At 40.8% G+C, this 14,439-nt stretch overlaps 4 protein-coding genes across 4 annotated transcripts; 3 read left to right on the top strand and 1 right to left on the bottom strand.

Moving 5' to 3' along the window:
• Positions 1-301: 301 nt before the first annotated feature.
• Positions 302-843, top strand: RO3G_13901 (uncharacterized protein; the record flags this gene model as incomplete). The annotated part of the gene is made up of 4 exons (XM_067668485.1): positions 302-371; positions 424-491; positions 536-596; positions 647-843. The coding sequence occupies 4 exons, from the start codon at positions 302-304 to the stop codon at positions 841-843; spliced, it is 396 nt and encodes a 131-aa protein (XP_067524586.1).
• Positions 844-2,958: 2,115 nt separating this feature from the next.
• Positions 2,959-7,934, top strand: RO3G_13900 (uncharacterized protein; the record flags this gene model as incomplete). Its single annotated transcript, XM_067668484.1, has 6 exons — positions 2,959-3,254; positions 3,350-3,570; positions 3,631-6,930; positions 6,976-7,431; positions 7,487-7,623; positions 7,698-7,934. The coding sequence occupies 6 exons, from the start codon at positions 2,959-2,961 to the stop codon at positions 7,932-7,934; spliced, it is 4,647 nt and encodes a 1,548-aa protein (XP_067524585.1).
• Positions 7,935-8,318: 384 nt separating this feature from the next.
• RO3G_13899 (uncharacterized protein) lies at positions 8,319-10,385 on the top strand (the record flags this gene model as incomplete). The annotated part of the gene is made up of 6 exons (XM_067668483.1): positions 8,319-8,894; positions 8,945-9,080; positions 9,129-9,388; positions 9,451-9,481; positions 9,539-10,119; positions 10,272-10,385. The coding sequence occupies 6 exons, from the start codon at positions 8,319-8,321 to the stop codon at positions 10,383-10,385; spliced, it is 1,698 nt and encodes a 565-aa protein (XP_067524584.1).
• A 639-nt stretch (positions 10,386-11,024) lies between these two features.
• On the bottom strand, positions 11,025-13,994 carry RO3G_13898 (plasma-membrane proton-efflux P-type ATPase; the record flags this gene model as incomplete). Its single annotated transcript, XM_067668482.1, has 5 exons — positions 11,025-11,416; positions 11,499-12,056; positions 12,107-12,927; positions 12,986-13,670; positions 13,724-13,994. 5 exons carry the CDS (start codon positions 13,992-13,994, stop codon positions 11,025-11,027), a joined length of 2,727 nt encoding a protein of 908 aa, XP_067524583.1.
• Positions 13,995-14,439: the final 445 nt, after the last annotated feature.

The raw sequence follows: 14,439 nt of genomic DNA, 5'->3' as shown, positions 1-14,439 counted from the left end.
GTGAAAGTTTTGACGATGATGATGATGATAATGAGAGAGAGGTAACGGACAGGCTATTACATCATTCGATACCTTCTAGTTCAAATAATACGACACCAGCCATATTACCTGTATCAACAGATGGTGTATTTTCAAATATTTCAGCCAAGCCAGAATCTGATAGTAAAAAATTAGATGAAACGCCTCCTGTAAGTTGAGAGATAAATCATGCTTTGTTTGCTTATTTTGTTAGACATACGATGAAGCAGCAGCTGATGCAACACCGCCTTATTGGCAAACAACAATTATTGCACCAGCTGGTATGGGTGATATTGTGCTAGTAGAAGGGATGCCAGTAGGAAATATATTTTCTTTCTTTTGGAATTTGATGAGTAAGAAATACAAGAATAATTGGTGTTCAAAATAGAATAACCTATTTTATAGTCTCTGCTAGTTTTCAATTTGTTGGATTTATGTTGACTTATTTATTGCACACATCACATGCATCAAAGGTAATATAATTCAACAAGCGTAACAAATACTAAATGTTCATCAGCAAGGATCACGAGCAGGTCTTGGCGTTTCATTAATACAAACAGGGTTTTACATTCGCAGTCGTAAGTTTTATTTTATTATTATTATCATCATCATCCTAATATGACTACAGGAGGAACATTAGAAGATGACTATTATAATAATAATGACTCAAAAGAAGATGAAGACAGTATGGAATCAGATATCATTGCCTATAGTCTAATGTTCATCGGTTGGTTTATCGTGATTCGTTCAATAGCTGATTACTTGCGAGCAAAGCAAATGGAAAAAATCATTTGCTCTGAACCAACCCCTGAAGCCATTGTTTAATAAAACTTGAAATGGGATTTTTTTTTGGAGTTTTCATCATGTAAAAAAAAACCCTTTTCTTTCTATTGTGATATAAAGATACGCAGTAATATGCACTTTTAAAAAAAACGGCGTGGTTTCAAATTGAAACTTTCCGTATGTCGATTGATATTGTAGATAGCACAAGGGCTCAGAGAATTAACAAATTGAATCGTTGAATGAAACGTCAAGAGGCATGTGAAAGACGATGGAGATGGATATACAAATGATTTGAAGGAATACGACATTCATCCTTTGAGCAAATGAATTTGGATGACAAAAGCAACTATGAAGTTTAATTGTCGTACCATACGTCCTCTATTCTCAATTATAAAAACATTCTACTTAATCGATGGTAAAGTATCTGGAATCCGATTCTCCAAGGGAATTAGACTATAAAGATACAATAGACATAGTACTCATCTGCGGCCATTTTTTAAAAAAAATTAATCTCAATTTTTCCATTTCCAGTTTGCGTCTTTGATTCGATTTGAGAGAATAGCTTGCTATTCATACCCAAGTGTTGTTCAGGCGTAAAGGCATTGTTTTCGTCATGGTCCTTTTAGCCTATGAGCATATTTTAATAGAAATAGTAGATTGTCTTTGCTTAGCGACAATACTGCCATAAGAACATGACTACACAAGAAAATAGTACAACGTATGTCCTGACACAAGTAAAACCCTTGCCCAAAAGGGACCTTCACACAGCAATAGTTTAAAAAAAAAACCTTGAGCGCTTCAGAGAAAATCGAGATGATTGGGTGACCAAATTCAATTGAGAGATGAAAACAAACCCAAAATCTTTATATAAGAATTATAGACGAAAAATGAGTAGTAATCTTTCAAGTGAAAAAAAAAAAAAAAAAAAAAAAAAAAAAAAAAAAAAAAAAAAAAAAAAAAAAAAAAAAAAAAAAAACCCCCCCCCAAAAAAAAAAAAAAGGGGGGGAAATTTTTTTTTTTTGAAAAAAAAAAAAAAAAAAAAAACTGCTTATTAATCGGGAAATAGAAGGCTTATTTCTAAATTTTATTGATTTGGCTTCAAGACTTTGACTTGAATAGTTCATCAGCCATCTTTTATTCACGTATAATTATATTATGAAGCTATTATTTAGCCATAAACAACCTTTTTTTAATCTCTTTTCTTTTAAATCGCATTTGGCATTGTACTTAACCAAGGATTGAACTATCAATTGAAATTTGAGCATACATACAGAGGGAATTTATTTCAAAAAAAAATCTTGCAAATTATAGTTTATCAACTGCAATATTGTTATCATTGTTTCATTGTTATACCAACATTAAGCTTTTACTTTCTCATATCACAATCACTCGTTCTATTTGGGCCATAATGCAACTTGTCGTCTACATTCAATCATAGTTTTAATATAAAGACTTTAAAAGTTCATTTTGAAGCTATAGAGGATTATTTCTTAAAATGAAATTCGTCATAGCTGAAAATTAAGGTTATAAAACAAACTTTATTGAGTACACATATTTTAATAAACAATAATAATTAAACTATAAACATTAACGCATTGAAACAACGCATTTGTATTTTTTTGAAATGGCGAACATTTTCATCCAAACATGAATGCTAAGCATACTGCCACGAGTAAGAGTAAAATTGGGCAGGTGAGGCAGTGATGAGTTGAATGTTAAACTCCACACGAGTTTTTGTACAGAATTTGAAAAGAGAGGGGCCTATGTGCAGTACAGTCTGTGATCTGAATGGATGCATTTGTACTTTTTATAGCGTAAAGTTCCATTTCTTTTATCTGTCCTCTTTATCTTTTTCTGCTGTGCTTTCAATTTTCTACCCTCAAATTTAATATCCGATAAAAAAGAGAGGGAGTAAACGAGGAACCAGCAGATCACTTTCTAAATAGAGTTACAAGTTGCATTTTCCCTGTGTGACGATAAAGTCACCCACGTTGTTTATATATTTTGCTTTATTAAAGTTCAACACTTTCTTTTTTTCCTTTCTTCTTTTTTCTATATTTTTATTGCTTTCATTTGAATACATAAAGCATATTTTCTCTCTTTTTTTTTTTTTTTGCTTTTTATTAATTTTTTCCTTCTCCTTTCCTTTTAAAGATCATGACAAGCCAACAAAATGTTAGCAAGTCAAGTAGACCTATTTCATTCGTGGGCATGAACATACACCAAATAAAATCAGAATTGAACGCTCAACTTGACAATCAAGAACAATTATTAGAGAAAAGTGCAAGTCCAATTAGTCGAAATGCTATCATAAAGCAAACAGGTGTTCTTCGAAAAGAATTAAAAGGTCTCAATAAATACAATCAGCAAGATGAAATACCAGAGGAACTTCGACTTAAACTAGAAACTTTGGCTAATGAATTTCAACAAATAAAAACAACCAAGGCACTAAGGTTTTTATTGTTTTATGTGAACTTTATTTTTAATTCTTTCTTTATTAGACCTCAGATACTCCCTCATTACCTCCTCCTCCTTTAACCACTCACAGTGCAAGGCAACGACCTAAATATCCTAATCCATCTAAAAGTAACCCTGATATCAATTTTGCTACCGAGATCGGTCAAGGATTGTTAATTGAAGTAAGAAAGCTTCAAAGCGCAATTCAGGAAAAGGAAGAAATCATCAAACGATTGGAAGCATCCAGAGCAGAAAACGAACGTCATTATGAAACCAGTCAACGTCATTTAAGGCAACGAGAAGAAGTTGAAGGTACACAGAAAAGGACAATGTTCATCCCTATTTCCGCTTCTCACTAAAAAATATATTCAGAGAGACTCAAGGAAGAAAATTGGAATCTTGAGGTAGCCAACCAAGAACTTTTAAACCATCTATCAGAATCCAATCAGACCATCGCCAAACATAATACAGACTATGCCCGCATGATCAAACAAGTCAAGAATCAATCCGAACAGATGGAGATTATGAAGGCACAAGAAGAAAAAACCAAGTTGACGATCGAGGCAATGAAGGCACGACATGAACAAGAGACACATCAGCTAAGGAAACACGTCGCTAATACACAGCGAGACAATGCTCAATTACAAAAGCAGATAGAGGCCTTGAATACCGAACTCAAGATCTGCAAGGCTAAACTAACCATCAAGCTGGCCGCTACTTTGACTCGCAGTGAGGAAGGTGAACCCCTCGTGAACGCCGAGGCCTTGTCCTCGTCCGACCAGACCCCATCCCAGACACAGACCCCAGTCACACAACGAGGTACGGGCGCCATGGAAACCGAGACCCTGAAACAATCGTTGGCTCATGCGCACAGGATCATCTCCAACCTCAGAAGTTCGGCACATAAGGAAAAGATGGAAAAGTTTGAACTCAAAAAGATGCTCTCGGACAGTCAAGAGACCATCGAACAGCTCCGCAGGGAGATGTCCAATCGATCGGCCAGCTTGGGACCCAAGTCAGTCAAGAAGAAGCAGACAAAGAAAAGACGGACGGGTGTGGCTAGACAGGCACGCGGTGTCAGTCTGTCTTCGTCGGATGATCAAAGTATCAAATCAAGCGATTCTGAAGAATCTCTGGATGAAGTCCTCACCGATCCTCAGTTTCAGGGCCTCGGCTTTGGCTTTGGTACGCCCATGAAGCCTCTCTCTTCTGAATTGGAATTTAAGGTGCAGGTGATTGATGTGGGTATCAACACAGATCCAGTGGACGTTGTTGTACACCCAAAACCTGAACACGGCCTGTCCTCTTTCACCTTGACTGAGCATTCCATTGAGCCCAGCGTCGTCCAAACAGAGGCCGACTCTAAAGAGAATGCAGATCTCTCACCAGAGCAAAGCATCAAGGCTGTTGTAGACAAGGAGATCCAGTCGATCTACGTCAAGTTGACTTCCCTTCTTCCTCCTCAGCAAATGGAAATGCTTGTTGGCAAAGATCTGTTCACTATCAACCATCTTACCGAAACCCACAGCAACCAGTCGGTCGATACCAACACGATCAGCCGTGAAGAAGCCAGTCAGTGGGTTGAGACGGCGGTCCAAGAGGCATTAGAAAGATGTCGATCAGAGGCAGAGCAAACCATGATGTCTCGAGCCAAAGTCAATCAGGCAATTGAGGCCGCTCTAGAGGAAGAAAGAAGGGTACGAAGTGATAGCATGGTTGCAAAAACCGTAGTGGACCAGTGGATTGCTGAAGCTGTAGAGAAGGCCGTCGGGGCTGAAAGAGAAAGCATGCTCAGGAGCACGTTGCCCAAGGAGGAAGTGGAAGAGAGGATGAAGACCATGGTCCCTAAATCGAGAGTAGATGAGCTTGTTGATCAAGTAGAAAAGGCAGTGGCTGCCAAGGAAGAGATAGAAAACACGATGAAGGGCATGGTTCCCAAATCTCAAGTGGACGAACTCGTCGCAAAGTTAGAAAGGGCTGCGGTTGAAAAAGAAGAGATCCTTAGAGATACGGCGGCTAAGGAAGAAGTGGAGAGGATGACAAAAGAAATGATTCCCAAGACCAGAATGGAAGAAGCGGTGGCTGAAGTAAAAAGAGCTGCCTCTGCTGAAAGAGAGGCCATTCTGAAAAACACAATAGCCAAGGAAGAGGTTGAGGAGATGATGAAAACTATGGTCCCCAAGTCCCATGTAGATCGACTTCTTGCTGAAGCTGCAGAAAAAACAGCCCAAGCTGAAAAGGATTCTGCAAGCCCTATGGATCAAGTGGCCAGGTCAGAAGTGGACAGATTGGTGACGGAAGCAATGCAAAAAGGCATTGAGATCGGAAAAGAAACTGCCCTGGTGGCTCGAGAGGAAGAGATGGTCTCAAAGTCTGAAGTGGATCGATTGATCACAGAAGCAGCACAAAATGCAATCGCTTTCGAGAGCGAACGGCTTTTCTTGACGATGATCCCCAAGGAAGAAGCCGAAAAGAGAGTGATGGAGGCAAGTGCAGCGGCTGTTGAAAAGACGAGATTGGAGATGGAGCAAAAGATGGAGCAAGAGATGGTCTCGAAACAAGAAGCTGAGAAGAGGGTTATAGAAGCCACATCACAGGTCAAGCAGCAGATGGAGCAAGAAATGATCCCCAAGTCTGATGTAGAAATCATGATGGAACAAGTCAAGGAGAAGGCACAGGCTGAATTCAGCAGTAAATTGAGACAGGCTGAAGAAGAAGCTATAAAGGATATGCTGACAAAGGAAGAAGTCCATGCTGCAGCTCTGGAAGCTGCTGAAAAGGCATGTTTAGGTATGATAACCAAAGACGACGCACAGGAATTGATTGCACAAGCGATTGCAAAGGAGCATGAAACAATGAGAGAGCAACACCAGCAGGCATTAGAAAAGGCTTTATTAGAAGCCAAGGCAAGCAAGGATGCCGAAAAGGAGGAATTAAACAAATGTATCGAGTCGTACAAGAAGGAAAGTGAAGAGATAAATCTTCGTATGAAGAGCATGTTGACCAAAGAAAGCACGGATGTATTGATCAAGCGCGCTGTGGCTGATGTCTTGAAGGCCTCTGAGATGAAGCAGCAAGAGATTTTTGCTAGCATGGTTTCTAAAGTAGACGCAGAGATGATGAGAGAACAAGCAGTAGCTCGTGCACTTGAGCAGGAAAGAAAGAAGGTAGCTGAAAGAGAGGCTGCAGAGGCCGTGGAAATGATTTCAAAGGTGGAAGCAGAAGCTTTGGCCAAGGTTGCGGCCGCCGATGCGATCGTCAAGGAACGTCAAGCTCAGGCAGCTCGAGAACAAGAATTGATTTCTAAGGACGAAGCGGATAATTTGGTACAGCAAGCAGTTCACGAAGCGGTTGAGAAAGAAAAAATCAAGCATGCAGAGACCTTGGCTAAAGAAAGAAAGGCAATGAAGGAAAAAGAAGAAAAGTTTGTCGCTAAAGAGCAGGCGGAAGCTATGGCTGCCGAGGCTGTTCGCATTGCCTTGAAAAAAGAAAGAGAGTCAGAGGCTGAAAAGGCAGAAAAGATAAATACACCTACTTTTTCTGACCGTCAACAAGACTCCCAACCATCTCCTATTGTACCTGAACGTTCTATATCCACATCAAGGCTGGTACCTCCTTCAGTTCAAGTCATTCCATCTCCATCCATTTCTACACCGCCTACGACAAGCAAAAGTAAGCTGAGATTAACTAGCTCCATGTCTTCACTCAGACGAAAAGCATCGAGTGATAACAACAAAAAGGATAACAAGAAATCAAGCACAGAGAGCCATCGAGGCTTCGGTACTCTTCGAATTCTCGAAAATACCACCTATGGTTCTCGTCGAATTGGATCAAAAGCCAGCTTGAAAAGCATCAGTAAACAAGGCTCTACAACTTCTTTATCCACCATGGCAACTGAGGAAACGCATCATTACTCTAGTACGAATCACCATCATGAGGATAACATGAGCATGTTTGCCGATAGCGAAGGAAATACTGACATGGACGTCATCTCATCTATTACACAAACTATGATTGGTGAATGGATGATGAAGCACACACGTCGCTATGTTGGTAGCGGTATCTCAGAGCATAAGCACAAACGATTCTTTTGGATTCACCCTTATACAAAGTCTCTGTATTGGAGTTCCATTGAGCCTGGTGTAGATGGAAGCGAGTCCAGAGCAAAGAGTGGTATGTCAACATGAAAGTTCTTGTATCCACTTTGTTCTAACATTTTTCTTTAAAGCGTTCATTGAATCTGTTATTGTTGTATCTAATCAAAATCAACAAGAAGGTTCACCTATGAGCCTTCTTATCCGTACACCCAAAAGGGATATTAAAATAACTGCTCCAAGTCTTGAAAGACATGAAATTTGGCACAAGGTAAGAAAAAAAAAAAGAAATAGAAAAATGAACTTGAATTTTATGTATGGGTACTAATGTAAAAATGTACACAGTCTATGATGTTTTTAGCTGGAAGATCAAGTCAAGCACAACATTCATCTGAAGAGTTACCAGCAGAAGAAGTCCAACAAGACGCTACTACACAAAGTATTAAAAATATGATACCCGCTCAAGAAGTCGCTCAATATGATTCAGATGATTCTGAAGAGATGATTAACCTTAGACAGTGTTGTGATGGAAAACACGACCTTTCGACTCTTTCCAAAAAGCATTCACATACTCACTTATAGTCTATTCCATAAAGCAAAGCTTTTGTAATAAATGTAAAATGATAAAGACATTGTTCAAATTGCTTTACTATCAGTGACACAATAATTGGTTGAATACAACAGGGGGGTCTCAAGCATTTCTATAACCAAATGGATTACTCCCAACATTTACTATTATTAAATATCCATTGTGGTCATAGTATGACTGTTCAAATCATAATACTTGATTATAATTCGTCCAAAATTTAAGCTGTTACTCAACTCAGTGAGGAAAACTACAAATGCAGAAAAATGACGGAGTTCAACTTTAGTAATGATGTTTGAATCGTGTAATGCTATTTTTTTTTTGGCTTTTTTTTTTCGCTCTCTCTCTCTCTTTTTTTTTTCTTATTGATTTGATATAATATGCTCGATATGCAAACAACAGAGTCTTTATGGCATGACAATTCTCACTCAACAGAAGAATACACAGTGCCTCCAGAACTGCTTCAATCTCTTCGACAGCATGCATTATTTCAACGCACAAACAATGAGAGCTTTTTACAGAAAATCACCTGCAGTATGCATTTGAGAACTTATGGAACTCGAGATATCATCATTGTCGAAGGCGAACCAGCCAGAGCCATGTTCTTTTTGCTGAAAGGATCCGTCGATGTCTGTTCTGCTGACTTTGAACGAATTTATGCGAATTTACCTCAAGGATCTTGTTTTGGTGAAATCGGTATCCTTTACTCCATGCCTCGAACAGCCACTGTGATAGCTCGAAGCCGATGCATCGTTGCCTCATTGACAGTTGAAGAGGTCAACAATATATTACCTCATTATCCAGAAGTGGAAAGGATGCTTCGATTTGAAGCTGAAGAAAGATTGGCTGTATTGAACAAGAGCAAAAGCCTAAAGACGGCTGATAAAATCAGTTTAAAGCCCTTGACAGAACGTAATATTGAGGACAGTACTGGAACACATCAATTATTACAAAAAGTAATAGTTCACATCACTCGAGTTGTGTTTATTCACCTTTTCTAGTATAGATTCCCTACTTTCAAGGTTGCCCTGAAGAATTTTTGCATCTTGTTTCACTAAAAGTCGAACCACGTCATTATGCACCCAATGCGATGATTATTAAAAAGGGTGAATATGGAAATGAATTGATTTTTATTATTAGTGGTAAGTGAGTGAACCAGATGATGATGACCCTATACTGATGATAATCAGGTACTGTCGAATTCACCAAGCCGACAAAGGAGGGTTCAGAAGATGCGGTGCCCATTACACGGTTTGGACCAGGTGATTATTTTGGGGATATTTCAGTTTTACTAAACACCCCACGTGCAACTGACGCAAGGGCAGTAACAGCATTAGAGCTTTATATTTTAAAAAAATCGGATTTCATTCAAGTCCTTGACCATTTCCCATCTTTATTAGACCATTTTAAGTCAATGGCAGAAAGCTCGTTAAATCAGTTGAAATCCATGGTAAGTAAGGTTTAAAATCATCTCTTTTTTCTTTCTTTTTAAATACATTTGATATCAAATAGACTGGCATGGATGTAGTCATGGAAACAGCAGGTAAGTAAAATAGTATAGACAGAAAGAGAATATTGATGAGAAAAGAGAATTTTATAGACACTCCTATTTCTCCGCTCATCCACCAGGAACCCTCTCCTGAAGGACCCTCATTCACTATTCCACCGAGTTCCGTATGTAGTACAACAACGGACCAAGACCCAACCTTGTTACCTCCAACAGCTGCCAACGTTTTAAAGAATACAGAGACGAGAAGAAGAAGAGCAAGTGTGGCCATATGGTCTGATCCAAATTTAGTTGCTCTTGCCAATCGTAACCTCAAGCCCAGCCAGGAAATATCCAAGCTGAGTCTCGAAAGCGTGATTCAACCACTAGACTCTAAGCCCTTTGAGCCAAAAACCTCCAGTTGGCTAGGTCTACTGAACGAAGACATTTTATCACGCATCGTAAACCATCTCGATCTTAACAGCATTCTTCGGCTCTCGACTGTTTCTAAAAAATGCCGAGAATTTATTCAACAAAACGACAAAATTTTCACACTGCTTGATTTGAGCCAAATCAACAAGAAGGTCACAGACAGCAATATCAAGCACATCATGCGTCTTGTTGGACACTGCCACCCACGCCATCTGAATCTATCCCAGTGCTTTTATTTGACCGATGACGGATTTAAGGAACTGGTGGGTAGCATGTCCGACATCGAGACGATGGACCTCAACTCATGTTGGCTCTTGACGGACAAAAGTCTCAGTCTGATCGCCACAGCCTGTCCACAACTCACACGACTCGACCTGTCCAACTGCCGAAAGATCAGTGACATCGGCATCTTTAGGCTACTGGACGAAAAGGCCTCTCGAGATTACCCGACCCTGAAGGAGCTCTCGCTGTCTTACTGCAAAAAGCTATCGGACATGACCATGCAACACTTGGCCCACTACTGCTCTAGCACCCTCGAATACCTCAACATTCAACGATGCACGCGCATCACCGATCAGGGCTTTTCCACCTGGACAGAGACTCGGTTTCCTCTCCTGAAGTTTCTAAATCTGAACGATTGCAGCTTCTTGACGGATCAAGCCATTGCCTATCTTGTCTATGCCGCGCCTCATCTCAATCATCTTTCGTTGAGCTTTTGCTGCGCATTGTCGGATAGTGCGATTGAACGGCTGGCGGTCTTGCAGGAATTGCATGATCTGGACGTGAGCTTTTGTGGTGCGGCCGTGTCAGATCTATCCGTACGTACCCTCCTATCCTCTCAGTCCGTCTTTCTGCTTAATATCAGAGGTTGTGTACGCGTGACGGATTCGGCTGTTCAATCCATCCTGGAATTAGGACGATTAAAGACCTTGAATATCAGTCAGTGTCCTGGTATCAGTACGAATGCAAAGGAAATCATTCGAGGATCTGAAAAATTACAGCGACTGATAGCTTAAAAAAAAGTTTGTATATAATGTATATACATTGTCATTATCAATTCAGTATATATCGTTTTCTTTCTTGTAAAATAAAAAAAAAAACAAAAATTCTTGCTATACATAAATCATTTATATACTTTAAAATTTACAACAGAAAGGAGGGGTATGGCTTAGTATGATTTCACAGAACTTGTTGATTCACGTCTCATCGCTCTATCATATCCCATGCGAGACCTTTGTTGAATAAAGGCAGCTGCTTTACTTGTGGGAGCTTTCTTTGATACAAACGAAGAGGGATTTCTTTCCAGTTTGTCCCAAATGAATATCGTAAGTACCTTGAGCATGTCAATAATCAGAAAGATACCAAGTGAAATGGCAATGATAATCACACCACGAACCCAACCAATACCAGCAATGTTTTGATCTTCTCCAAACACGCCATACACCGAAAGCACAAGAGCGATCACTTGAGTTCCCAGCACAATCACAGTGAAAACAATGGAGGGTAGGCTCTTCCACCAAAATGTATTGGTACGAGTGGAAAAGATGACAAAGTGAGGAGCTATTGTGAGCATAAGCGATTTGCAGACAAAAAAAATAAAAAAAAAAAAAAAAAAAAAAAAAAAAAAAAAAAAAAACCTTACCAGAAGAGATATGTAGATACATGATGGTAGAAAGTTCACCAGGGGTAGCATGCAAAACATCACGAAAGATATAAAAGTGAGCAAATGAGAATAGAGAAAGAGCAACGGCAAGCACAAAAGAGAGCACGATCAAAAGTCGAAGTCGCCACATGTTGGGGGATGGAGAGATACTGACGTTGTCTACGGCCATGATCAACGTAGCCGCATCATTCAATAAGGAGATCAAGATGAGAAACACGGGTGGCATCTTCCAATCTTCCGCAAGCGTAATGACAAAAAAGAAGAGCAAAAAGTGGATGGTGGACGTGATTCTGTACAGGGCATAAGACTGTAATCGCTGAAAGATGATCCTTGAAATCTTGATACCGTCAATAATCGCAGACAGACCAGGTTCCAACAGCACAATATCCGAAGCCGACCGAGCCGCATCCGTCGCTCCTGCCACGGCGATACCCACATTGGCCTTCTTCAGGGCAGGCGCATCATTAACACCATCTCCTGTCATGGCTACAAAGTATCCACGTTCTTGAAGCAATTCAACCACCCGGTATTTATGCTCTATACAAACACAGTCAGATGACAGTCTCTTGACGCGCCTTCTCTTTTACCTGGAATCACTCGAGCAAATCCATCAGAATACAGACACATGTCTGCGATCTCTTGATCTGATTTACTCGTATCAGCCAATTCATCCGCATCCATGATGTTTTGACCCATGCCTAGTCTTCCAGCGACTTCTTTCGCTATCACGCGTTGATCACCCGTGATCATCTTGACCGAGATACCAAACTGTTGGCATTCGGCCAACGTCTCTGCAGAGTCATGTCTTGGTGGATCGATCAGGGTCAGTAGACCGACGAGCTCCCAACGATCCATGCCATCGACCGTACGAGCGACAGCCAGGGATCTCAGGCCTCGACTCGCAAAGGAATCTACCATGGCCTCCGCCTCCGCATCCCCACCGACCAGCTCAAAGATGGCGGGAGGGGCGCCCTTGGCGACACGGAACGTCGTGAGTGTAGAGAGATCCTGAACGGTGGCCTGAGCGGTTTTGTCCACGGGATTGAACGGCTTGAAGGAGATGAGTTTGTAGCCTTGGACGGTATGGCTACCGTCGTTCATCACTTGAGGATGCTGTGATTCAGCGGCCGTTCGAACGGCGAATTCGATAGGATCATCCGTGGCTACTTCAGAGGCCAAATAAGAATAAAGTAAGATGTCATTCTTTTCATACGTTTTCGAAAGATGGGGTTCATCAAAGGTCAGCTCGTTTTTGGTCAGTGTGCCGGTCTTGTCACTGCAAAGAATCGAGACCGACGCAAACTCCTCCACGGCCGTCAATCGCTTCACGATCACTTGACGCTTGGCGAGTTGCTTGGCTCCGATGGCCATCGTCACAGACATCACGGTAGGTAATCCAACAGGAATGCTAATAGAAGTTCAATTGACATCTTTTTTTTTTATCAGAGGCAATGTCTATCACTTACGCAGCGATCGTCAGGACCACCATCTCGTTCAGAATAGCCAAGACTTGATCACCCGTGATCGTTCCCGACTTATTTTTTTGCTCGACCAAGTCATAGACAAACAAGACGAGGACGAGGAGGATGGAGATGATGATCAGAAAGTTTCCGATGTAATTGATCACCTTTTGAAACCGTCCAGAGTCTGTCGTGACCGTGATCAGACTCGCTGTCTTTCCGATGAACGTATCGGGCCCGGTACGAACGACGACCGCCTGCTGCTGTCCCTGTTTGACAACGCAGGATGAATAGACCAAGCTGCCGGGTTTCTTTTTGGACGGTAAGGATTCACCGGTGAGCGAACTCTGATCGACCTGGAGGTCGGTCTCGATCGCCTCTCCAGAGGCACCGATCCCCAAGAGTTTGGCATCCGCCGGCACGATATCTCCCAATCGCAACACCACAATGTCTCCCACCACAATGTCTCCCGAGGCCACCTCGACCAACTGGCCATTACGCCAACAGCGACAGTGGAGTGCCAAGCTGTCCTTTAAGGAAGCAATCGCAGACTCTGCTCGGTTTTCTTCGACATATCCAATCACGGCATTGATGATCAGCATACCCAAGATGATGCCGAAATCAAGCCAGTCTTTGGTTAAGGCGGTCAAGATGAGTGATATTTCCATCAAATAAGAAATCGCTCCTGTAACTAACACAGAACACAGGTTACTCTTTGGCCCGTTCTCTGTCCTTTGCTCTTACAAAACGATAAAAAGTGTAAAAGTTTATTTCTCTTCTTCTCCATCAGCTCATTTCTTCCAAATCGACTTCTTCTTTCAAGCACTTGTTCGTCTGTGAGTCCAAATGTTGGTTTTGTTTGCAAGTAAGGTTCTAAATGCACTGGTACACTATCTGTAAAGGCGTGTTCCTTTTCTGTGGTTGATGGAGTTGAATTCGTCAGAGGGACTGCTTCCTCTCGATAAGTTCTATATAAACCAATATCTTCTGGTTCTGATACCTTGCGATATCCCATTTTTTTTTCTAGTTTTAAAAAAGAAAAGAAATAAAAAAAAAAACCAAGAAAACTAGTTTTTACTATAAAAAGAAGACGGTAATTAAAGTGACTTTTTGGATGTGGCTCAGGGCAATTCAAAGGGGGGGCTTTTTTTCAACTCCAGATTTTTTTTATTTACAAAAAAAAAAAAAAAAAAATGCGGATGCGATCGTACAGCTATTATTCGAATAGGATTGAATGATAGGGTATCTAAGCCTGTTGACTAAAGAAACAACAAGAGAGCCTTGTTGATTGATCTGATGGATGTCTCTGAGAAAAGCACAAGCCATTTGATCTTTTGTGTGCCTTGAGAGTGATCAGGGTTTAAATATGATTTGAACCCATCACATCGCCTCAAAGATCTTCATTTAATCAAACACAATGATTTACTCTCTCTTTGATAGATGTCGATCATTCCAAAGCA

Source organism: Rhizopus delemar, genomic scaffold (genome assembly GCF_000149305.1).
Source record: "Rhizopus delemar RA 99-880 supercont3.13 genomic scaffold, whole genome shotgun sequence".
NCBI lineage: Eukaryota > Fungi > Mucoromycota > Mucoromycetes > Mucorales > Rhizopodaceae > Rhizopus > Rhizopus delemar.
The sequence above is the reverse complement of the archived record's forward strand: the minus strand, read 5'-3'. Positions and strand labels throughout refer to the sequence as shown.